At 37.9% G+C, this 26,873-nt stretch overlaps 1 protein-coding gene across 2 annotated transcripts in view; it reads left to right on the plus strand.

Moving 5' to 3' along the window:
- Positions 1-5,398: 5,398 nt before the first annotated feature.
- sh2d3cb (SH2 domain containing 3Cb) overlaps positions 5,399-26,873 on the plus strand; it is a 60,700-nt gene continuing 39,225 nt past the window's right edge. The window contains exons 1-2 of one of the 2 annotated variants that reach the window (XM_074669687.1): positions 5,399-5,444; positions 12,178-12,895. In XM_074669687.1, the coding sequence (XP_074525788.1) occupies positions 5,426-5,444; positions 12,178-12,895 (737 nt within the window). In that variant the 5' untranslated portion in view covers positions 5,399-5,425. Of the gene's footprint in view, positions 5,445-9,834; positions 10,012-12,177; positions 12,896-26,873 lie in introns of those variants that run through there. The other variant, XM_074669686.1, reaches the window with a different exon arrangement.

Genomic DNA, 26,873 nt, shown 5'->3' on the forward strand with positions numbered 1-26,873 from the left:
TTTTTAAATGGTCAAATCAAAAATATGGTTTCACGAAAAATAAGTCACTTAAAATTGAATAAAACTAAGTTTATAATAATTGCAAGTTGACAAAAAAGGATGAAAATGTTTTGCAAATTGTATGTTTTGTAGGAATTAAAAGAGTTTCTCAATTAAGTGTTTGGGGTGTGAGCTATGGAAGCCCATTCAGGACAAAATTTAAATCAAATGCAATACAGGAAATACGTTTTCATTTCAGGAATATTGGCGCAATGTTTAAGTCAAAATAAAAATTAAATGTCAAATTTGTCTTCAAGACTAAACTTTATGTGACAAAATTCAAATTACAATTTCTAAAATTATATTCATTTTTTTTTTATATAAAATAATTGTAATGATAATTAAATGTCACACAATTGGAATAAATATATATATATATATATATATATATATATATATATATATATATATATATATATATATATATATATATATATATATATATATATATAATAAAATAAAATAAAAAAATTTAATTCCTTTTATGTGACATTTAATTTTCATTATGACTCAAAAATTTCACCTTAATACTTGAAATTAATCTGTATTTCCCATACTGCATTTTTATTTGATTTTTGTCCTAAAAATGCTTCCATAGTGATCAAAGATGATAAGTTAACATAGGTTTTTTTTGTTTTTTTTTTAACTAAAGCTAAGTTCCTCTTGGTTTGTAGGGTACTGAGAATTTTATATTAATCACTTTTTTTTTTGTTGCCTTATTTCAATTATTATGTGTTGAATAAAACTTGCATCACATAAATTAAAGAACATAGTGTAAAGTATAACAGGATAGTTTGCTAAACATGTTTGTTTTTAGCTCTAAAGAGCTTAGGAGAAATAATTTAAGCTTCAGTTTGCAAAGACAACTTTAAAACAAAGTTTTGTTTCTGTAATTGGAGTTAAATTGTGGAAGTTTTAAAATAACTGACTTTTTATGTTTGTTGGTTTTTTAATGCTGTGAATACACACAGACACAAATTACTCATTATCGTCTGCACGTCTCTGCACAGCCTCATGCTACAGCACTGAACAACAACAACAACGACAAGCTAGTTTTACACATTTCAAGAGAAATCTCAACACAAATCCAGGACAAAGCAAATAAAACACTACTGTGACTATGACTCAGCATAAGTGACATATTTAGTGACTCAGCATCTTTCTCAGACACTAAACACTCTCAGTCACTCAGGTGCAATATGTGATGGGAATTAGCTTCAGTGCTACATTGGGATGTCTAGCAACAAAACAACTGCTGGATAAACACACTTCCTGTTTGTTAGTGACACTCTGCTTTAACTTTCATGTTTCTGTGTTTATCATCATTAATGTTTGCTTACCTGTGGTTATATACACACACACACACAGATGGAGAAAATGCTCATTGTTGTGATGTCTCTGCACAGCTTCACGTTAGAGAGCTGAACATCAATGAAGCTTTATATTAACTTTAAGCAGAGGGACTCGCTCAGCACCACGCTCCATCTAGTGGCCAAGGCAGGTCATTACATCAACTGTCCAAACATTGTTTTCTGCCTGTGTGTGAGTTGTCAGAGAATAATAGATATTTTAACAAAACAATACATGAATTAAGGGTATTACTAAAGCAGTACATTAGATATTTTAACAACAACAACAACAACAAAAAGTTTACGTTGAAAACACACAGTTCAGTGCTGATTCTTGTACTTATTCTGTTCTAATGTAAATAGCTTTTTTAAATTATTTTATTTTGTATATTTGTTTAAACTTCTAATGTCATATTCTTTTTCATATTATTCTATTTTAATTGTTATTTTTGCATTTTTTCACTTTGTGAGCTGCTGTGATAAGAAAATTTGCCCCATGGGGATCAATAAATTAATAAAGAATATTATATTTTCTCTAACTCCATATTCCCATGATAAGAACAAAGTCAGTGTGAAATCAGTTGGTGTGTTTCTCTTCTTATAAAGCGTGATAAAGCGTGACTGTTGTTGTTTATGTGTGTTTTGACATATACAGATTTAATTTTAAAAAAAATTGACAGTGGAAATGAAGATGATGACAATGACGATGAAGGTAGAGGGAAAGCTTAAGAAAGTTAGAAAATCAAGAAAAGTTTTTCTCAAAGACAGAGCGATGAAAGGAAACCTTCATAAACACAGTACAAAGTATTAAGGTGCAGCTCAGAGCTGTGATGCTCTTTGTTGCCGCTAGAGGGCGACATCCCTCTGTAGTATGAATCACTGGGGTTTAGTGATGGAGCTCTTCCATCACCAGAAAGAGACTCAGTCAGGAACAATTCATTCACATAGACCAATAAATAAAACAACAAATAAATAAATAAATGAATAAATTAATAAATAGATAAATTAATTAGTTAATTAATTAATTAATTAATTAAAAAAGCAAGAGGATGCAGAAATAATGAGAATCAAAAACACACTCTTCCTGTTCTGCTTTTAGCACATCAAAGGTAAAAACTGATAATATTCAACAAAAAGTGGTAAAAATAAATAAATAAATAAATAAATAAATAAATAAATAAATAAATAAATAAATGGAAAATAAATGGGAAATCCACCTTCAGGTAAGGTTTAAATGAGACACTGAGTAACCAGCAACAGGTGTGAACACAGGTGAAACTGATGGAGCCTGATCAAATGATCATGAAGTGTTTGTGAAGTTTATCTCCAGGAGCGCCCTCTGCTGGGCTCCAGCGGTGGTGAAAAAAAGATCCAGGATGTTGAATTGATCTGTCTTCTTTCGTGAGACGGAGGAGGAGGAGGAGGTGACAGGATGGAGGAGGAAGGGTGAAGCTGGAGCCGGTTAAAGTGAAAATGAGCTCCACCCTGAGGTTAGAAGAACTGAGAGGAGAAGTGAAACAACAGATCTGATTTTCCTTTAAGCAGGTAAAATCTATCCAGCTTCAGACTCTGACACATTTATTTAATAACCATGTTAGCATAATTAACCTGCTGGTCAATTATGCTAACATGCTAAATGTGCATATATATATATATATATGTGCAGCTTTTATTTTTAAAAAGGCACCAGATGTCCACAAGATCTGCAACTATATTAGCTTTGCGATCCTTTGGAAAGGAAAATTGTCCAAAGTATGAAAAGTACAGGCATGTTTTTGACTCATTACACAGAGATCACCGTGGTAACCACGTGACGAACATTCCTGGTGTAAAAACTGCCAAAAACTTGGCAGAGAAGAGGAGTTAGAAAAAAAAGAAGAAAAAAAATGTAAACAGTGTAAACTTCTTCTACTCTTATTGAGTTCTGTGGTAGACGTGCATTTACGATACATCGCCCCCTGCTGTTTGGGAATGGATGAACCACAGAGTGTAAAAAAAATATGAAAGCCACAGGTGGTTTCTCATGATGACTCTGCACATTTTATTTCTGTATGTCAAGTTTGTGTGGAAAGCAAAATACAGCTGTAACTGGTTCATGACACTTTGGAGGGGCGGGGCCTCAAACACCAAGGTCTGCTTGGCCCTTCTGACAGGCCTCCAGGGGGCTGGCCAATCAGAGCGAAGGGGGTTTGTGAAGCGGAAAGCCTTAAAGAGACAGCAGCTGAAATGAAGTGTTGCAGACAGAGGTTGAAATAAAGGTTTTCTAAAACAGTGTTTCTCAAACTGTGGTCCGCGGACCACTAGTGGTCTGCGAGTGCCCCCTAGTGGTCCACAAAGACCATGAGGATTTTTTTTTTTTTTTTTAACTCAACTCATCTCAACTCAACTTTGTTTATAAAGCAGTTTAAAACAACCTTGGTTGAAACACAGTGTTGTACATAAAAGTAGTGCCGTAATGAATAAGTAAATAAAACAAAATCATTGAAACAAAGGTGAACATGGTAAAATAAATTGTGACATTCTTCTAAAAATAATTTAAAACAATGACACAATTAATAAAAACTAAAACAACCATAAAACACTAAAACATGAGCAGAGTCTTCAGCTTTTAATGGAACTTTCACTGAAAAGAGGGGGTGGTGGTTGATTGATAAAAATCTACAAAAATTGGTTCATAAAAGCGTTGAGTAATTTAATTTAATCTAAGTACGTAAGTAATTAAATACTATAAATTTTAAGTATTTTGGAATAATGTATCAGTGATGTAGTTATACTCAGATTTTCAGGTCCATTTTCTCCCTCATTCTAAAAGAAAACAACAAACAAAACACCAAACTATGAGGAAACGAGGGGACTTTTTTACTCTAGTCATTTTGGAAAAAACTTGTTCTGAATAAAATGAATTAAAGAAATAAAATGTAAAATTTTAATCATAAAAATAATTGGTGTATAATCCATTTTCAAAATTTATTGCATATGAGTTTTTTCTCTGGGGAGTTGTTCTGGGGCTGTTTAGCTTGTGGTGGTCCGCAAGAGTTCTCTGGGGGAATAAGTCGTCCTTGGTCTGAAAAAATTGAGAAACACTGATTTAAAACACCAGAGGAAGAAAAAAGTGATTGTTTTGAGCCGTTTAAAGCTACTACAGGGTCACCAGAGGGACAAAATAAAGACTTTTCAAAGTATAATACCCTCTCTTTAATTTAAATTTATCTCTAGAGGTCAGAGGGTTTTCTCAGTTCCTGTGTTTTTGTCTGAATCACTTTCATTTTGAGTTTGAAAACACACGATCACACTTTTTACAGGGATCTTCCTGTTACCAGAACAAGTCAGAATGAAACTCTGTTTTTGAAGCGCTGGGTTTTGCTTTAACCTTTGACCTTTCAGCACCTTTAGGAGCTCTGAGACATTTTTAAGTCTGAAGGCCTTTGCACACCGAATGTTGTCTTTATGATCGTTGTCTTTGTAGTTTTTAACTCTTTTGTTGGGAAGAACCAGGTGCTAGGACAAAAACACAAACAAGAAATTGAATGTTTTGGTGTGTGACGTGTTTGGTCAGAAACAGCTGTTTGTCAAACAACGTTCAGCGCTTTCTTTGAGCTCTAAAATCTGCAGAGAAACGTTGTAAAGTCACATTCTGGAGCGTAAATGAAAAACTTGTTTTTGTCAGAGAAGTTGTGACGACCTGAGGAGGATGTGTGACCTCCAAACCAAACCACACCCTGTGGATGTTGAAACACCTTCCTCTCCGTGTGCCCGACAATCAGATGTTTTTATTCATCAGGATCAGAAAAATCTTAATTCTCCATCTAAACACCTGACACATTAACCCGTCAGAGCTCCTCAAACTGACACGTTTGTTTCTGTAAAAGTCAAAGAAACACGTTTTTTTTTTCCTCCTGATTTCACAAACCTGCTCTGAAATATTCACGTTTCCGGCGTTTTCAGAAACAGGAAGTAGATTGACTGAGCTGGCAGAGAGCGTGGGGCTCATTTTCACACCACAGGAACAAGAGGAAGACGACGCAGGAGGTCTGACCATGAACAAACACAAACTCAGTGAGTCTTATTTCACTTTTTACGCTTTCTTCTGTCAATCATCATCTCAGAAAAACTACTTTCCAGAAAGAGCCAGATTCAACAAAAGATGTTAAATATTCTTAAAGTGTCATTATTATCATATTTAGGATACAAGCTCAGTAAATAGAAAAGATTATCAAGTTTTCTTTAGACCAGCACGCTGTAACTTTGTGAAAAATTAGGAAACTTTGAACTTTTGGTTTAAGAAAGATACTCAATCATTTTTGCAGACGGATCAGAACAGATGTGTTTTTGATGGTTTCAGCATCATTAGCATAAAAACACTGATGAGACGCTGACAATGACGGCCTCTAAACTTTATTTAATCTCTGATTTATTTCCAACCAAAAACAAGATTTTAACATGGAGGTTAAAACTGTAACTTTCCATCTGAGTTTTTAGCTTTTTGGATTTTTTCCTCATAAAACCGGCTTCATGTGGAGACCCCCACGGAGATCCTGATCCTGAAGTTTGGACCAAAGACAGACACAGAAACACGACCCACTCGTTTTTATCTTTATTTCTTTAAACCATGAGTTGAGGCGCGTCATCGATTAGAGCCGGATCAGGAGAAAAACCCTGGAGTGACGTTTTTAGGCGTTTTTAGGTGGTTTCTGTCAACGGCTTCCTGTCGTGCTCAAGATGGGAAAAATAATATCCAAAACACACCAGATCCGTCTCCACTTAGTTGCGTGTTAGCTGTGTTCAGTCTAGCTCGTATCAGGTCCTCCAGACAGCTGGAGTCACAGACTGAGGAGTTCCCTGGATCCCCTCCCCACTGATGACCCTCTACTGGTTCCTGTCGGGCTGTAAAACCTCAAGCCTGTTGATCCTGGTCTGATTCCTGTTGTTGAAGTCAAGATAAATACCATCCTGTTTTGCTCAATCTGCTTTTTGTAAATTGATGCCTCACTGCTCCAACATCTAGCAAAGTTAGGAGGCTAAGGTATCTGATGCGACGCTGGGATGCAGCTGGACCGTAACTGAGTGGATCCAGTGTGAACTGACACATTGGCCCCCTTCCCCTTGGCCCTATCATATAAGGGCCAAGGGGAAGGGGTTAAAAAAAACATCTCCTAGAAATGAGACGCCACTCAATACCCGCTATACCATCACCCCCTAGACCAGGCATGGGCAAACTACGGTCCGGGGGCCACATGCGGCCCGTTAAATGTTTTAATCCGGCCCGCCGAATTTGAAAAGATTAAATGAATAAACCTTGTTAATGTTGTATTTTCCCTGCAATTCTGATGTTTTCCCACTAGATGGCGCACTGTAGAGACATTGGCTTTATTGAGGTGAAGCGTAGACCTATTACTCCACATTTGCACTTTACGCTCTGACCCATCAGCCCTTCTGTAAAGATGAACGAACCTAAGAAAAGGAAAGTGGACAAAACAAAACTCATTGAAACACATGGAAGTGCGCAGATGCGTGCGGATAAGATGGAGTGGATCGCCAGCGATCTGTTACTTATATAAAAAAAGCTCAGGAACATGTCTGTATAAACCTTCAATGTGAGTTATTTGTCTCATTTTTATTTAGAGACCTTCACATTTAATATCAAAATACCACACAAACAATTTGACACAATCTATTTTTTTGTTTTGTTTTTTCATTTTTAAAACCAGGACAGAAAAAAATGTTTTTTCTGTAATTCCGTTTTCCCGTTTTGGTTTTAAAACAGAAAAAAACAAAAAAGCAGGTCAATTTTTTCGTTTTTTTTTTTTTATTGTTTTGAAACAGAATAACGAAAGAACGAACCATACACGGATTAAAAATTCCATTATAATTCCATTCTCTCATATTCTAATTTTTAATTTCAAAACAAAATCAAAACAGCAAAAAATAGGCCGTTATTTGTTTTCTGATTTTTGATTTGAAAACGAAAAATGGAATGATGAGTAGTTATCCATTTTCTGATTTTGGATTCTAAAACGGAAATGGAATGAACGAATGATACCCTGATAGTTACCAAAGCACTCCATCCATCTGCTCCTGGTCCGGCCCCTTTGTGAAATGTTAGAACCCATTTTGGCCCATGAATCAAAAAGTTTGCCCACCCCCGGGCTAGACGCTCTATCTGTCGTGGGCAGAGTGACTGTTTCTCCTCTTCCAAAGCGAACACATTATCATAAACTGATGATAAACCAACGTCAGATTAGGGCGACGCATTCTCAGCAAACAGACTTCACTACGATGCACCACATCACATGAGTAACAAGACAGCTGAGCAATGAAAAGCTAACGCTAAGTCAACATAATGCTATTCAGAAGCTATATTCTGTAGCTTCTGTAACTGTATCGTTCGCCTTTCGTAGCTTATGTAGCTAATGCAGATCCTGAATGCTGTATTTCTGTCCAATCACATATGAAACGCAGCTCACCGCAGTGAAGTCTGTCCACTGTGAACTCGTCACCCCAGTCTGACATCGGTGTAGCTAGTATTAGCTGTAGCTGTCGCTGCTGACACTAGGTAGATCATCATAACGAGTGATTTCAAAATAAAACCAACAGTTCTAAACATGGCTATTATTTAGGTAAAGTAGCAAAGGATCTGAAAAAAGAACATCTAGATCATGGGAAATTTGTCCTACCCCTTGGTTTCAAGTGAGGTCTCGGTTTGTCTGCATTTCAAGGGATGTGTAGCTCCTCACCTTAATTTTACAGAGAATTGGGACACACCTTCACTACACATGCACACTCAAAACCAAGGGCAAAAGATTTGAATTGGGATTGGCCCATTGGCTTGAATAGAAAGCTTTCAGACTCTGTGCCATGATGGAGAAAACCTGGACCAAGAGCGCATCTGGTGTATTTTGGCTAAAAACAGCAGCCTCCGGTCTAAAGAAATGCAGAAGTGTGTGAGAAACTGCAGTTCCAGGATGGAGATGGCCTAGAGGTCTGGGTCGCACCCCATGAGGCTCCTCTATCCAAAAAAAGATATTTTAAAAATATATATTTAAAACCTTTTTTTAAAATAAATAAAATAACTGTAGTTCCTGAAGTGTCCACTAGAGGCTGTCTGCTGAAACAGCAGAAACCACATACACACCCATTCAAAAAGCTGATCTTCACAGCAGAAATAAACTTGCCTGGTTCAAAACAAGATTTCAGTCTGAAAAGATCATTTCTCTATGACAGGAGTGTCCAACCAATCAGAGACCAAGAGCCACAAAAATGGCCGTGGTACTACAGAGAGCCACATCACACACGTGGTCTTACAAACACATATCCTCTCACATACAAACAAAATGACATAAAATGAAAATCAATACATTTCCAATTTTCAAAGCGAGATTTATTGTGTTTGTTAGTGCGTTTAAATTTGTACAAGAGAAGAGAAACTGAAACTTAAGTATCAATCTGTACACCCAAACACTGGTCAATACTGATGCCAATGTTGGCATCAGTATAACAATATTTTTGATTTATCGGCACACTGCTACTCATAACGATATATATATGTTTTTATGAATGGATGGAAGAGCCACACACCGAAGGGAAAAGAGCCACATGTGGCTCGCAAGCTACAGGTTGGCCACCCCATTAAAAGTTAATCCAGACTTTTCTCCGTATCAGAGTTTTTTTTTAAATTGTCACAATATTTTCCACTGAATCGTGAAGAAAAGCCAAAGTTCCCCTCGAAGCGCTCTCTGAGTGTCTGTGAGTTTCCGTCATCGTCAGATAAAGTTTATCACTCAGAGATGGAGCAACGAGATGAGTCAGGCTGATGAGAGCCTGTTTGTGTAACCCTTCAAAAGAAGCTATTCACACTTGTTTTACTGTAACAGTGTGTGTGTGTGTGTGTGTGTGTGTGTGTGTGTGTGTGTGTGTGTGTGTGTGTGTTGTTGCTGCATTGTGTTTGCCTGATAGTCTCGTCTTTGTGCGTCTGAACGGACGGCTGAGCGCAGAGACACGCTGAATGTCTGCAGAGGACAACGGCTCCCTGTGCGTCTTCTTCTTCTGCTGTTTCAGCCTCAATAAGTGTCCTCTATTTAAAGCCCAAATAATCCCCCATGATGCATCTGGAGGTCTTCATTCAGACTCAGGCTTTAGGACAGTAAACAAACCACAGAGCTGCTTTCAGCTGCATCGGGAACAAAATGCTCGGTTTTCATCATCTGTTGGAGAAAGTTGAACTTTGGAGACGTTTAGAGACGTCTGCACTTTGACTGTTTCCTTAAAATGATTTATAAATATCTCTGAGTCAGAGCGCTGATGTGGACGTCTGGGTGGAGACAGTTTGTTGTTATCACACCCAGAAAAAGATGAATTCCTGTCACTGTGAAGTTTTATTTTAGGACACACAGAGTGAAATGAGCTGTGGAGGTGAGGCCTGATGAGGAGACGAGCTGCAGGTGTGGGACTGCAGAGAGAGAGACGTGCATGTGCAAGGATTCACCGAAAGGAGAAAACAGGAAGAAAAGAGAAAAAAAAGTGTGTTGATGTCTGTTTGGAGCAACTTTCTTTCTGCTGCTGTGCAGCCGATAAACCACAAACACACACGTAGGAAACATGAGCACAGGAGCAGGAGCAGTTTCAGGTGGGAGGAGTCTGAGGAAGTGAAATCTCTGCTGTGCTGTCTCGGTTGTTGCCTTGGTGTTGGTTGTTTGATTGAATAATTTGCGTCAGGTGTGTTTTTGCTTGGTTGGAAAGAAAACCTGCAGCCACAGTGGCCCTTTACTGGATCAGTTTGACGCCCCTGTAGACTGATTTTCTGACTAACAGGCCTTCTGCTTTCAGACAAATGGGAGTCCTGAGTTTTTGAATGATTTTCTAAATGAGTTTTTGGCTAACAACCCTTCTCATTTTTGACTAATGGGCCTTCTGATTTCTGACTAACAGGCCTTTTAGTTTCTGACTGACAAGCCTTCTGATTTCTGACCAATGGGACTTCTGATTTACTAGACAGATTTTTTGGCTAACAACCCTTCTCATTCCTGACTAACTGGTCTTCTGATTTCTGACTAACGAGCTTACAGACTTTTGATTGATATCCTGATAAACAGGCCTTCAAATTTTTTACTTATGGGCCTTCTATATCTTACTAATGAGCCTGTTGATTTCTGACTAACAAGTCTATTAATTTCTGACTTCTGGGCCTTCTGATTTCAGGCTAATGGGCCGGCAGATTTTCTGATAGATTTTCTGACTAATGGGTCTAGTTTGACTACCAAGTCTATTAATTTCTGACTTATGGATCTTCTGAATTCTGGCTGATGGGCCTCCTTATTTTCTGAATGGCTGGCCTTCTGACCAAGGAGCCTTTTGCCCTTTGAAATTTTTTTATTTTTGAGATTTCAGCAAATTTTAAAAATATTTGCAAATTATTGAAATTTTAAAAAAGTCTGAAGTTTTTGTGAATTTTTTAAATTTCTGGGTTTTTTATTTTTTTTTTATTTTTTTCATTTTTTCCCCAAAATCTTATATTTTGCAATTTTTTTATTTCCATTTCTTTATTTAGCAACTTTTAATAATATTTACATAAATTTTGAAAATAATTTTTTTGTGAATTTTCCAAATCTCAGTGATTTTTATTCTTTCTCCAAATTTTTCAAAACATTTTAAATTTGTTTAAGTCATTCAAATTTTGCTTTTTGAAATTTCTAAAATTCAGTCATCACATGTAAAACTTAATTAAAAAAAAAATCTTTAGATAACTATTTCCTACATTTGACAATGAATAGAAATTATGCATTTTTTTGTCTTTATTGTGAAGATAAAGTAGATTTTGTGGCTCCTGAATGACTTTAATCCAGGTGAGCTGAAGAAAAATGGCTCTTAGTAAAGTTTGCAGACCCCTGGTTATGATGAACGCTGAGATCATTGTTAACATCTGAATTCACATTAATCCTAGAAGCTGCAGGAAAAACTCAGGGACATCGTGTTGGTCTTAAGATCCGTTCACGCTGGAACATTTTTAAAACTTCAAACTGGAACAAAAACGTTCAGATCTGCAGGCTCCAACATCAAAATAAAACTCTGAGCCGTCTCTACTCCAATCTCTACGTTTCTCAGATCTTTGGTCTAAATTTAGCCCCGAGAATAAATATCCGTCAGAGTTTTCAGAGGGTAACCGTCCCCCGGGGCTGAAACATAACCAAACACAGCTGAGAGCCGCTCTCTGGAAGAAAACCATGAGAGTTTCTTTACATGAGGTCAGGAAAACATTCCTCAGATTACTCCCAGGCACAGAAAACCTCCACCTCTTTATTCACAGACATCAGCATCTGCAGGTCCTTCATTTTTTAATCTCAGTTAGAGATTTATCCGCGGCCTGACTGAGACGTGACCCTGAGCAGGAAGCAGAGGAAACCTGCCACTTTAAGGGTTAATAACGCATCATGTTCTGTTTTGAAAGAGCATCAGTCATTTCCTGCACTTCATCATCCTCTATCTCACATTAAAATCTCTGAGCGCTGGTGTCAGGACCTTCGGAGGAGCCGGATGTTCGTACACGTCGCTCAAATATGCAAAATAACTGATTCAGTGCGAGATGCAAGAATGAGCTTTGGAGCGGCGCCAGAGTCAGAGAAATATTTCAACATCAACAAGCAGAAATGTTCGTGACACTGTGAGAAGTCAGAAAACAAGAGGCAGGCTTGTTGCACACTTTTCCTTCCAGGCTTCCGTAGAAATTTGTAAATGTGTGATTTCTGCAAAGTGGTTTAATCTAAGGATGAAATGTTTCCGTCCCGTCTCTCTGCAGGTTTTAAATGGTTCGGGAGCCTCACAAACCTCTCAGCCCGCCGCTCATCAGACAAGGCCAGCACCAAGGCAGCCACAAAGCATGATGGGAAACCAGCAGCCAAACCAGCAGCAGCAGCAGACCAGTCCGTGGACGACCTGGAGTCCTGCCCCCTCAGCCCCAGCTACGCCAAATCCACCCAGATGTACACACACGTGGGCACGGTGCCCCGCAGCCAGAGGCAGAAGAAGAGCTGCAGGGGGCTGAAGGAGAGGAGGAAGAGGAGGGAGGAAGAGGAGGAGGAGGAGGAGGAGGAGGGGGGGAGTCAGAGGAGGGCGGGGGAGCACGTCCGAGACTCTCCTCTCCTCAGTGCCCTCTCCAGCCTCAGTCTGACCAGCCTGGATCAGCTCAAACCAGGACCCACGCTCACCAGACCCCTGCCTGCTACACCGGCCCCCAGCTGGGCTTCACCTTTGACCTCAAGTGACCCTGAAACGGACCCCATGAAGAGCCAGGATGGTCTGTCTGAGAACGGGGGTCCTTTAAAAACTGGAAAACCTGAACCAGAGTCTCCCAACATGACAGCGAACAGCCCCAAAGGGGTCTCCTCTCAGGACCTGTATGTACCCATGGACCCCATATCTGAGCTATCTCGCCGGCACATGGACGAGCAGACCCAGCAAGGCATCATGGGTAATCAGGATACCATGAAGACACAGGAGGCTCATAAAGTGCACAGGTAAGAAAGATGATTTATCAAACCTTCAGAGGAAACAGCTTCAAAATGAGTCGACAAACTTCAACACAACGCTAAAAATCACTGATTGGTTTTTAATTACGAGCTTATTTTAACAAATTTACTGACAGAGGCTGTTGATTGGAGACAGAGAGAGGCTGGTCGCTGCGCTTAAAGAGGAATTTAAGAAACTTGTGCTCAGAGGACCCTTACAGAAAGACCTCAAAGGAATACTTTCACAAACTTATTTTCAAATAACGACTGGAAAGTAAAACAAGTTATCAACTCGATAACATCAAATATATTTTTGCTGTTATATTTTTTGTTTTATTTTTCAATTTAATTTAATTTAATTTAATTTAATTTAATTTAATTTAATTTAATTTAATTTAATTTAATTTAATTTGATTAAGTTTAATTTAATTTAATTTAATTTAATTTAATTTAATTTAATTTGATTTAGTTTAATTTAATTTAGTTTAATTTAGTTTAATTTAATTTAATTTGATTTAGTTTAATTTAATTTAGTTTAATTTAATTGATTTTATTTAATTTTATTTAATTTTATTTAGTTTAATTTTATTCAATTTAGTTTAGTTTAATTTAATTTAACTTAAATTAATTTGATTTAATTTGATTTAGTTTACTTTAATTTAGTTTAATTTAATTTAATTTAATTTAATTTTATTTTATTTTGTTCGGTTGGTTGTGTTTGTTTGGTTTTATTTCATTTTTTTAAATTGACATTTATTTTGATTTCCTCTTCAGAAACAAAAATTTCTAAACTTTTTTTAATTTGCGTTTTGCCAATCAAATATATATTTATATTTATTTTTTATATTTAACAGGTTTATAATGTGTTCATTTTCTCAAAGTTTATGTAACACACCATCGTACCCAGGTGATCTTGTTTTAAATTTAAATCTAGAAAATAAATTGGTTGCTGTTTCTGTAAAAAGAGTCGTAAAGCTCTTATATTTAGAAAATAATGACTAAAAATACTTCATTATTCAGGTTTGAAGTAAAAAATGAAACAATTTATGAGATAACTTCTCATACAGTACTTTGTCATTACTTAAAGTAAAATAAATGAAGAAAAAAGATTTTAAAGTTCAGATGACTCTTGAGATAAGTTTGTTTTAGAAATATCTTTATTTGCACCAAGGGATATTTATGGGTTTTTTTGTTTGTTTGTTTGTTTTTTCACTTTATTTTATTCTATTTTTCTAAACTGAAAGAAACGAAGAAAATAATCAAACTGTTACATTATTGTAAGAGTAATCTGATGGGCAACATGAATTTTAATATTTTTGCAAAATTTTAAAAATTCACAGTAATTTATTAGAAAAGGTTGTTATTCAAAAATTAATATTTTGATGCTTTTATCATTTTTCTATACTTTTTCACTTGTCAAAATATTTTTTGTAATATATTCAATACGGACATGTCACACTGGTTTTCTCAAAGATTGTGCAAGGCATCATCATAACTTAAAATAGGTCAAATACTAACTAAAAATGAAAAAACATTAAGCTTATGCTTTTATATCGTCGCAATTTGTGATCATGTCACCTTCAACAATCTAAAAAAAATTGAAATTTGAGAAATATTAGTCAAGAAAGTCGTATTTAAAGATGAACACAATTTCTTTTATTTTATTTTGTTATACTTTTGCACTTTACACTTTTCTTCAATATTTAACAAAATCAAAATGTGCCCGTTCACTCATTTTTTTTTTAAGTGTCATTATACAAAGCTAATCTTTAAGTACTTGAAAATATTACAACATGTGTATGTAGAAATACTTAAAGTAGTTGAATAAATAAATAAATAAATAAATAAATAAATAAATAAAAACAGTTTTTTTCTGATCGTTTTAAAAAAGATATTTGAAATAGTAAAAGATAAAAACCTGATAATTGTTATTTAAAATGAAACTACCATCCAAATGAATGATCTTAAATCTGTCAGTGGATGTAGCAGCTCTGCACATGCGCAGTAGCTCCCAGCCTGCCTGCTGCGCTCAGTCGGTCAGCTGGTCCAGTCTCAGCGGTTCTCCGTGTCACTCTGTGCCGGGGAAGATGGGAGAAACTGGGGCTGTTAGCGGCGGCTGTGTGCGCTCCGGGGAGAGGGAGAGGAGGTGAGAGGAAGATTTAATCACTTCATCATTAATTACTTCATTAATTACTTTTTAAAAACGGTCACAGTAACACGTTAGCGCGGAGGCTGAACAGCATCCCTGACACAAAGTGTGAGAGCAGAAATGTTCGGTATGTGAGCCATCTGTCACTTTGACAGCTCGGAGTAACTGAAGCAGGAGGTTTGAGTCTGTGTGTGAACTTTAAAGACTTTCTCTGCAGGAAGTTTGGCTTTAAAAACCGGAAACACAAAAACACGAACACGTGTTTGAGGTTAGTTTGCTCTAAAAGAGAGAAGCTGCAGTTAAACATTTACAACTAGTCCTCTTTGAAGCCCACTGTGTGTGTGTGTGTGTGTGTGTGTGTGTGTGTGTGTGTGTGTGTGTGTGTGTGTGTGTGTGTGTGTGTGTGTGTGTGTGTGTGTACAGGGTCTGAAACTGGACCGGACTGGTTGTTACATAAGAGCAGGAATTTGATCCCAGTCAGGCAGAGATGCAGCATGTTCGCACTTTTTCAGCCTGGAGCTGCAGGCTGAGCTGGAAATGTGAATAAAAAACAGTTTTCACACTAAATTAACCTTTGTTTAGATATTTGGAGCAGGCTGAAGAGAAACTCGTACCTCAGATCGATCAGTTATGGATCATATTTTTGATTATCGACATTATAAGGAGGAAAACCAACTCAGCTTGTGCTCTATGCTGCTCTGATTTACTCCTGACCTTTGACCCTGAGCTCTTTAAGATTTATGCTCCTTTTCTTTCATATACAGTATAAATGCCTCCTTCAGGTTTTAAAGGATCAGGACTTTATGACCTGAGCCTATAAATTCAGGACGAGATGCATAAAATCAAAAAAAGGAACAAAACCAACCTGAACAACAAACCTCTTACAACCGTAGTCAACCAGAATTTATACCAACTAAATATAAAAATATATTTTAATTTTCATACCTCTACAACATGCCTCTCCTAAAATATAGAGATGAACGACATTTGATTTTGCAGGCAATGACCAAACCAGTCTGAGTTCATAGAGAGTCTGCAGATTTTCTGTTAGAGCACGATTAGTAACAAAGACCCTAAACATGACAACCCAAAATGAAAAAAAGAAATTAATAAACAAAAACATTAAAGGTCTCGATGATAATGTAACCAAAGTACTGAGCCCAAACTTCCATAATTAAAGAAAAGAGCTCAAAATGTCATGACTGGCTCAAAATGAAACAAGTTGTTGCGTTTTGGGCAAAAATTACACGTTGAAAGCCAAGCATTGTACATTTTGGGTCAGTTATTGCATTTAAGTTTCAGTACATTTTTTAAATTATATTTCAGGTTGTTTGTTACATATCAGATACTATCAGACATCAAATCCTGGATGAAAGCCAACTACCTCCAACTGAACTGTGATAAATCTAACCTTTTGATCATCGGCCCAAAATCCCTCACCACTACCACAAAAAACATTACACTCTCACTCGACAACGTTTCCCTTGCTCCATCCTTACATGCACACAACCTTGGTATCCTATTTGACTCCCATCTCACTCTGGATCACCATATCAACCAACTTACCAGAACTGCTTTCTTCCACTTAAAAAACATTGCCCGTCTTCGTTCATCTCTCTCCTTCTCCACCGCAGAAACCCTCATCCATGCCTTTATCACTTCCAGACTCGACTACTGCAATAGCATTTTCTACGGCCTCCCCTTGAAACAACTCAATAAACTACAATACATCCAAAACTCTGCTGCCCGCCTGCTCACTCGTACCCGCTCCCGAGATCACATCACTCCTGTTCTCCAGAAACTTCACTGGCTCCCCGTCAAACAGCGAATAAACTTTAAAATCCTCCTCCTCACATACAAAGCCCTCCACAACCAGGCCCCTTCCTACCTCTCCAGCCTGCTCCACCACTACACCCCCTCTCGAATCCTTCGATCATCTGAAGCCCACCTCCTCGCCGTTCCACCTGACACCAAGCACCGAACCTGGGGGGACAGAGCTTTCTCTGTTGCTGCCCCCACCCTCTGGAATACTCTACCACTAAACATCCGTACATGCCCCAACCTCTCCACCTTCAAAAAACTCATCAAAACCCACCTTTTTAAAGATGCTTTTAATGTCTGATTTGTCTCTGAGTTTACTTGGCTGTTCTTGTCTATTTTGTCTTGATTCTTCCTGCTTTATCTTCTGTGTTATTTTATATGCTTTTTTTTTAAATATTTACCTATGTAAAGCGTCTTTGAGTACCTTGAAAAGCGCTCTATAAATAAAATGTATTATTATTATTATTATTATCTAACACAGAGCTCACTGAACATCTTTAAACCAGGTGTGTTAGATGATCCATCTTTTTGTCAAGTAAACTGATGGTCAGAAAATTTGTTTGGATTTAGATAATTTTCTGAAATACAAGCTGATGGGTATTTAGACTAAAAGACCTTCTGATTTTCTAACTGACAGACATTCTGATTTTCTGACTAACAGACTTTCTGATTTTCTGACTAACAGGTCTTTTGATTTTCTGACTAACAGGTCTTTTGATTTTCTGACTAACAGGTCCTTTGATTTTCTGACTAACAGGTCTTTTGATTTTCTGACTAACAGACTTTCTGATTTTCTGACTAACAGACTTTCTGATTTTCTGACTAACAGGCCTTTTGATTTTCTGACTGACAGACCTTCTGATTTTTTTGACTAGTGGGTCCTTTAATTTTCTTACTAACAGATTTTCTAATTTTCTGACTAACGGGCTCTCAGATTTTTTTGACTCGCGGGTCCTTTGATTTTCTAACTTACCTTCTTATTTTTCTGACTTACAAGCCGTCTGATTTTCTGACTAATATACCTTCTGTTCTTGTGACTGACAGACCTTCTGATTTACTAACAGGTCTTTCGATTTTCTGAATAACAGATCTTCTGAAAATTTTGACTAACAGACCCTGTGATTTTCTGACTAACAGACTTTCTGATTTTCTGACTAACAGGCCTTTTGATTTTCTGACTAACAGGCTCTCAGATTTTTTTGACTCGCGGGTCCTTTGATTTTCTGACTAACAGACCTTCTGAATTTTTTTGACTAGTGGGTCCTTTAATTTTCTTACTAACAGATTTTCTAATTTTCTGATTAAGAGGCCTTCTGATTTTTTTTACTAGCACACCCTTTGATTTTTTGACAAGCAGGCCCTTTAATTTCCTGACTAACAGGCTCTCAGATTTTTTTGACTCGCGGGTCCTTTGATTTTCTAACAGACCTTCTAATTTTTCTGACTTACAAGCCATCTGATTTTCTGACTAACGGACCTTCTGTTCTTCTGACTGACAGGCCTTCTGATTTACTAACAGACCTTCTGATTTTCTAAAGACAGACCTTTAGGGTTGAGCTTTAAGGTTGTTGATGTTAGTTAAAGTCTATTTAAACTGAGATCTTTGAGCTCGTTCTGGTTTTGGACGTCAGTGGTTGTTGGTCCCCACTTTGAGAAACTTTTTCTTGGGGTTTGTTGTGGTTTGTCGTCCTGGTTTTGAAGCTGAAGACTTTCGCTTTCCGGCTCTGTGTTTTAGTCACAGACTCACGGCGATGAACCAGATTCTCAGGTAGCAGGTGACGGCTCTTGGCCTCGTTGTTTGGTGATGAATGAGTCACTTCTGTTTTCCTGTTTATGAGAAGTCACCGGAGCAGAAGCGGTTTGTGAGGTTAGCGTATCGAGGTCAAACGCAGAGCGCTCGTTTCTCTGTTAAACCTCAGCTCCTGTTTCTCTGAGGGGACAGGTGTTTGTGGTGTTTGTGCTTTAGTCCTAAACCACAGATAGCCTCTCTGAATGTGTGTGTGTGTGTGTGTGTGTCGTAAGAGCTTCTGGCTGAAGGGACAGGAAGTGTTGTAAAGGTTGGTGTCAGGAGTTCCCCCTGATGGGGCTCCAGAAGCAGCTCAGTGGACCCAGCGAGCTTCAGAAACATAAAAACAGCGTCAGACGAGAGTTTCTCTGAGGGTTTGAGTTTGTGTAAGTGAAACAACAGGTGTCCCTCATCCAGCGCTCATATTTACAACCAGAGGCTGCTGCAGGAAAGAAAGTTAACAAAAGTGCTAGAGCTGTGTTTTTCCTGCCTGGTGTGTGTCTCTGCTCCGCTCTCCGTCACGGCCATCACTCAGCTGACTCTCCTCATTCTTTGGTCAGCAGAGAAAGACGTTTAGTTATTTTTCTAATGAGGAGTTTTATGACTTAACCTGGAGAGGACAGGACCGTGGATAGAGCAGGAAACAGGGCGAGAGTGGGCAGTGACATGAGGGGAAGGTGCTGCAGGTTGCTACAATGAGCTAACCTCAGGGCAATTGATAAGATTTTATTGATATCAATGCACTTATTGATTTAGATTTTTCATCTATTCCCTCCTTGAGTTGATTCCCATCTGTGAATTTTCTCTTTATAAAAAGCAGCTTTACAGTTTGTCTGTCTCAACAACATGAAATTGAGTTTACAAGTGAATAAATGTGTGATTGGTCACTGGATCTGGATATTTTTGGACGTAATGTAAAAATATAGACGTAAATAGAAATCACAAGTCATGTGACGTTGATGTACTTTTTTTGTAATATATTATTGATTAGAGTAGGTAGGGGTGCACCCATACAGATAACATACGTAGACGCCTCATTGACTGGCCCTGCCTAGTGGAGCTGACATAGCTGCCGGCCGCCATCTTGGATGGGTCTCACACATGGCCCCTGTGCATTTATTATACTGAGAAAGGTGTAGAATGCACAACTGTTATGAGCATAACTCAGCGAAATTTTACCCGATTTTCACACGGATACGTTTGTTACAAACAACAGAGATTAACTAATAATACAGGAAGCGGTCACACATTTTAATACATTCTTTCAAATTAAAATACTTTTTAATGTGCTATTTTTTGTCGTGCAATGAGACAGGACAGTGAGACGGACAGACAAAATATATACAAATACATATATATATATATATATATATATATATATATATATATATATATATATATATATATATATAATTAACAATGCCAACTTCACACATATTTTCTAATATAATAATAATAATATAAATAATAATTATAAAATTATAATAATATAATAATAAAAATAATAAATATTTATTTTAATTACTACTTAATCGTAATAAAATTAATAATAACGATGGCAACATCAGCCACGATAATAATGAAATTAAATTTAACTGTAGTATGGATGCTTATGAGAACAAAGATAAAAAAAATAGATAATAAGTAGAACAACAATAATATTAATAATTTGTTATAAAAGGGGGTAAAGTCATTTAACACTAGCAGCTGCAGTATAATTACAGTAACTCTACATGTAAATATATCATAGTAAATAAAACAAAAAAGAAAGTATTATAGAGTCATAAAACAAAATTATTGTGAAGTCTTACTTGTGAAGGTAATCCCACGTGATCTGATCTCAATATTGCGCCGGTTACAGCAACCGTAGGCGGCACAGAATACCAACATAATTAATCACTTTGTGCTCAATCCATTTGTGTCTGCTGCTGGAATGCAGTGAGGAGACCCATCCAATATGGCGGTGATGCCCGACGTGGTTCAGTACGTAATGAGGGGTCTGTGTATATTTGTCTATGGGTGCACCAATCACAGTTTTTGGGCCGATCGCCGATCTTTAAAAAGCCTGACCTGCCAATACCGATACAGATTTTTATTTTTTATTTTTTACAACTGACAGCATATACCTTCAATGTTCCAGTATTATTTTATTGAAAATCATTGAACAATACCCGTGAAACAATAAAACCTTTATTTTTCAACTTAAACAACCGATAAAGTGTCCTGAGTTTTAGGTCTCGGAGCAAAAACCGATCGATCAATGCGTGTCTAAAAAGTAGGCCATCTAGTGTTTTTGAGTGGTCATAGCATTATTCTAAGTTGTTTGGAACCTTGTCGTTGTTATAAAGCTAGCCATGAGGCTGAATGTAGCTTTTCTTTAATTTTCTTTAGAGACTGACTATAAAATGTTTCTGTGATGAAGTTATACTGATGTATGCAAACTTCTAGCATATCAATGCAATTTCCTAAATACGTTAGCATCAAGCTAGCGCTATTTTGTTTGAATTGTTTCTGGTAAATAAGGAGATTTATACCATGTTGAATGTGTTGAATAGGAACTTCCTGTGAGAGAGGAATGTACATTTCTTAGTGAGTTCAGTTCTTCAGTAAAACTTGAAGCTGAAAATGCTAAATCAGAATTTTCTTGGGAAACGTAGTATCTTCATATTCCCACAACATACGGATGAGAGAAACATTTCTACCAGTTTCTTTTATTTTTTAAAGTTTGATCACAGCCCATCTGGAATGACTGGGGAGATGGATTTTTGACCTATACTGCAGCCAGCCACCAGGGGGAGCAGTTTTTGTGGCACCCTTTGAATTGAGCAAGATGACATTAATTTATTATTTACAGTCTGTGTGTGTCAAACTGTAAAATCCAAACACAGTGAGGCGCTGTAGCACTGTGTCTTTCAGAGTAGAGGAGGAACGAACGCTCATGGCGTCAGTGTTTTGGCTTCATTTTCCTTGTATCAGACGTGTCGTCCATTTGTGAACATCGAATTGAAAAAGTGGTTTAATCCCAATCAATGTTGTTGCTAAATTTCTTTTTGGGTTGTGTCAAGCCAAGAATCTGCAGCGTTAATCCAGCACTCGAGTTTAATCTGGGTATAAATCTAATCTCCAGTTCAGAAACATGAATTTTTAGCTGCTAAACTCTGATCTCTGTCTTATGATCAGACGTAAAACCAGCTCATATTTGTAGCACTGAGTCTAAGATCATGCAGCCTGATGAGGATGGGGGAGTTTTAGGACCACTTCTGTTCAGTTTCTCAATCCTCAGAGCTGGGCCCGTGTTTGTAACGAGAGCCAGATGATGAAATATTGAGAGATATTTTCCCATGATTGAGAGGAAGTGATTTCACGATGCTAATAAATCACGTTTCCTGCCTTTTACAGCCGCTTTGTTTCCCTCTGAGTGAAGCAGCTCTTACATAATCCCAGGACAAACCTAAAGATATCAGGAACAAACAAACAGACGTGTCCTCTGCAGCTGATTGGTCCGATGGAGCTCCTGGGTGTCAGTGGGTTTCTGTTTGTGTGTGTGTTTGCTCCCAGAGTCTGACGGGAACAGAAGGTCACCTCCCTCGACGTTACCCGTGGAAATATGCAGCGTGTTGAAGGAGAGCGGGGTGACCGATCTGAAACGTCAGCGCTCGCTGTCTGTCAGGGTGATTTTCCTCTTCTTAACGTCAGGTTGAAGCGCCGTCAGCGTTGGCGTTGGCTGCCCTGATGTTTCACAGCAGCAGAATCCCCCTCTTCCTCCTCCTCCTCCTCTTCCTCCTCGTTGTGTTGTTGTGTTGCAGGCCGTTGCTGGGTGGTGTCTGATTTGCACACTGCTGCTGTCAGAGTTGTGCAACACAAGCTGTACCAACACTACCCTTAAAACTATCGTTACACAAGGAATCACAAATATTCAGTGACTTCATCGTCTCTAACAAACACACTCTGCTCTTAGAGTCACATCTGTTCGTATGGGATGGACCGAGGGGTTGCAGCAAGTGTCGAACGCAGAAGTCAACAAAATATGTGTTCATGGGACAGAACTAAGAAGTCCAGGATGGGTCAGTTTAGCCCCGTTTCCACCAAGTGGTCCGTTTTGGATCAGTACAGTTGGATCAGTAAAACTTAGCCAAAACTTAGTCAGCCACCTTCTGGCCTGGACTTTCACGCACACTGTCATAAATTAAATTTAGCAAAGTGTGTGTTTGTTTTTGAATCAAATGGAAACAAATTTTCTTTGTTCAAAACAACTTTTTCCTGGATAAAACGCACCAGCGCTACGGTTTGAAACATAGCAACAAGCTAACTTTTGTAGTAGCCGGCTGTATGCAGTGCTATCATCAGCCTGGTGCTGTGACGTAATAGTAGGCTAATGTGGCAATAAGCTAACTTTTGTAGCAGCTGCCTTTATGTAGTGCTATCACCAGCCTGGTGCACCAAAGTATTGGTAAGCTAACGTAACAACGAGCTAACTTTGTAGTAGCCGGCTATATGTAGTGCTGATAACTGCCTGGTGCTCTGAAGCATTGGTAAACTAACGTGACAATAAGCTAACTTTGTAGCAGCTGCCTTTATGTAGTGCTATCACCAGCCTGGTGCACCAAAGTATTGGTAAGCTAACGTAACAACAAGCTAACTTTGTAGTAGCCTGCTATACCGAGTGCTATCGTCAGCCTGGTGCTCCAACATATTAGCAGGCTAACGTGACAACAGGCTAACTTTGTAGTAGCCGGCTATATGTAGTGCTGATAACTGCCTGGTGCTCCAATGTATCTGGATCTAACATGACAACAAGCTAACTTTGTAGCAGCCGGCTTTATGTAGTGCTATCGTCTGCCTGGTGCTCTGAAGCATTGGTAAACTAACGTGACAATAAGCTAACTTTGTAGCAGCTGCCTTTATGTAGTGCTATCACCAGCCTGGTGCTCTGATGTTTCGGTAAGCTAACGTAACAACAAGCTATATTTGTAGTAGCCGGCTATATGTAGTGCTATCTTCAGCCTGGTGCTCCGACATATCAGTAGGCTAACGTGACAACAGGCTAACTTTGTAGTAGCCAGCTATATGCAGTGCTATCACCAGCCTGGTGCTCCAATGTATCTGGATCTAACGTGACCACAAGCTAACTTTGAAGCAGCCGGCTTTATCTAGTGCTATCTTCAGCCTGGTGCTCCGACATATCAGTAGGCTAACGTGACAACAGGCTAACTTTGTAGTAGCCAGCTATATGTAGTGCTATTAACTGCCTGGTGCTCTAATGTATCTGAATCTAACGTGACCACAAGCTAACTTTGTAGCAGCTGCCTTTATGTAGTGCCATCACCAGCCTGGTGCTCTGATGTATTGGTAGGCTCACACAACAACAAGCTACCTTTGTAGTAGCCGACTATATTTAGTGCTATTGGCAGCCTGGTGCTACAACGTATCGGTAGGCCAACATGACAACAACTTAACTTTGTTGTAGCTTGCTATATGTAGTGCTGTTGTCAGCCTAGTGCTCCTACTTATCGGTAGGCTAACGTGACAACAAGCTAACTTGATAGGAGCCAGCTATATGTAGTGCTATTGGCGTCCTGTTTCTCCAACATAGATGTTGGCTCACATAACAACAAGCTAATTTTATAGTAGCTGGCTTTATGAAGTGCTATCATCAGCCTTGCGCTCTTACCTATCAGTAGGCTGACATGACAACAAGCTAACTTTGTAGTAGCCAGCTATATGTAGTGCTATCTTGAGCTTGGTGCTCTGATGTATTAGTAGGCTGCAGCTTGGTGCTGCGATGTATCTGTAGGCTAACGTGACAACAAGCTAACTTTGTAGTAGCCAGCTCTATGTAGTGCTATTGGCGGCCTGTTGCTCCAACATAGATATTGGCTTACATGACAACAAGCTTACTTTGAAGTAACCAGCTTTACGTAGTGCTTTTGCCAGCCTGGTACTCCAACGTATCAGAAAACTAACATGACAACAAGCTAACTCTGAAGTAGCCCGCTATATCAAGTGCTATGGACAGCCTGGTGCTTCGATGTATCTGTGCACATACGTGACAACAAGCTCACTTTGCAGTAGCCGGCTGTTTGTAGTGCTTTCGGCAGCCTGAAACTCTGACTTGTTGGTAGGCTAATGTGACAACAAGCTAACTTTGTAGTAGCTGGCTAAATGTAGTGCTGTTTTCAGCTTGGTGCTCCAACTTATTTGTAGAATCAAATCAGACGCTAGCTTTGTAGTAGCCTGCAATATGTAGTGCTATCGTCGGCCTGGTGGTCCAGTGTATATGTAGGCTAAGTTGACAACAAGATATCTTTATAGTACCGGCTATATGTAGTGCTATTGTCAGCGTGGTGCTCTGATGTATCGGTAGGCTAACGTGACAACAAGCTAACTTTGTAGTAGCGGAATTTATGTAGCGCTTTCAGCAGCCTGGAACTTTGACTTGTTGGTAGGCTAACATGACAATAAGCTAACTTTGTAGTAGCCAGCTATATTTAGCGCTATCAGCAGCCTGGTGCTGCAATGTATCGGAAGCTAACTTTGTAAACAAGCTAACTTTTTAGTAGCAGGCTTTATGGAGTGCAGTCGTCAGCCTGGTGCTTCGACGTATCAATAGGCTAACGTGACAACAAGCTAACTTTGTCGTAGCCAGCCATATGTAGTGCTATTGGCGGCCTGGTGCTCTGATGTATCAGTAAGCTAACGTGGCAACAAGCTAGCTATTGAGAATATGCAATTATGTAATTCTCAGAAGGCTGTGATTTGCTATTTAAAGGTTTAATGTGCATCTGTATGTATGATTAAGAAATACATATTTTACAACTCCAAATAATCTGTGTGTGTTCCTTTAGAGCAAAGCTGTAGCCTCAGATTAGCATTCATTATAATCCCTATCACAGTATATTGTGCAGCACAAGTTGTACCCATGTTAAATTTGCTGAGTCATCTCTGCCGAAGCCAAACAGCTGATTCTGCTGCTGACTCGTGTTTTGTGAATAATCTGATCTCAGTATCTCTGCACTGATATTTCCTCCGTGATGATGACGAGCCAATCAGGAGTCAGTGGTGAACTCAAACACCGAGCCTGACGCGTTGTCAGGTCAGCTGAGTCCATGAGGGTTTACTGCTCCAGCTTTAGTCTGCAGATTGGGACCGTGCCACCAATGTGTGCCAGTCCCTCTGGGTACGAGGGTCAGGGAGGACCAGCTGACCAGGGAGGACCAGCTGACCAGGGAGCACAAAGGAGCGTTGTTCAGGGGGTCAGGTTTGGGTTTAGGGTAAGAATTGGTCTGGAGAGCGCTGAGGCTGCAGATTTTTCAGTATAAGGAAAACATTCAAAGAGATTCATAGTTTCAGATCTAATAGCTCTTATTCTCTCAGTGTGTCAGGGTTAAAAAGCTTTCATGCTTTCAAAAAGTTTCTCAGAATCATAATTAGGTTTAATTGCCATTTAAATTTGCACATACAGGGAATTTACCTTGATGTATTGTATGGCACCTCAAAAGATTCATAATTAAATAAATAAAAATATTATGAAATAAAAATTGACTTCGTTTTTTTTAAAATAATTTATTTTATTTTGTTTTTTATTTTATTTTATTTTATAAAAGCTTGTAAAATAAATGAAAAATCACTTTTTTAAAGTATGAAATTGTTAAAATAATCCTTATGAAATATTTAATTATAAAAATACAATATTAAATAATAATAAAAAATATTTCATAATAATAGTTCCATATTTCACAATTTAATGGCTTTATTTAAAAAAATCTGTTATTTATTGAAATGGTATTTATTTTAAAATGTTGTTTTTATTTATTTAATTATGAACCTTTTGGGGTTCCATAGTATTGGTGATAACAATTAACAAAGAACTAGGAAATAATGTGAACAGCACTACTTTTTTGTGATTTTACTTTGTTTTATTGAATTTATATTTTATCAGCTTTTTAATTGAATTTGAATTGTTTTCTTTAATATGTTTTCTCTCTTAAATACTTTGAATTGCCCGGCTGAGTTGTGCTATATAAATAAACTTGCCTTGCTTAAATTATACAAATTTATAGGCTATACAGTCAGTAAAATAGAAACTAGAAAAAGTTCACATATAAGACGTAAAAATTAACAAAAATGAAGAAAATTAAAGAATAATTTTGAAAAAGAAAAGTTAGTAAAAAAATTGAGTATTTTTTTCTGAAAATTGATCGAATAAACTTAATCTAAAGAAATTTTCAAAA

This window comes from Halichoeres trimaculatus, unplaced genomic scaffold (genome assembly GCF_033239565.1).
Source record: "Halichoeres trimaculatus isolate MK-OKI-2021-1 unplaced genomic scaffold, fHalTri1.1 fHalTri1_scaffold_5, whole genome shotgun sequence".
Classification (NCBI taxonomy): Eukaryota; Metazoa; Chordata; class Actinopteri; order Labriformes; family Labridae; genus Halichoeres; species Halichoeres trimaculatus.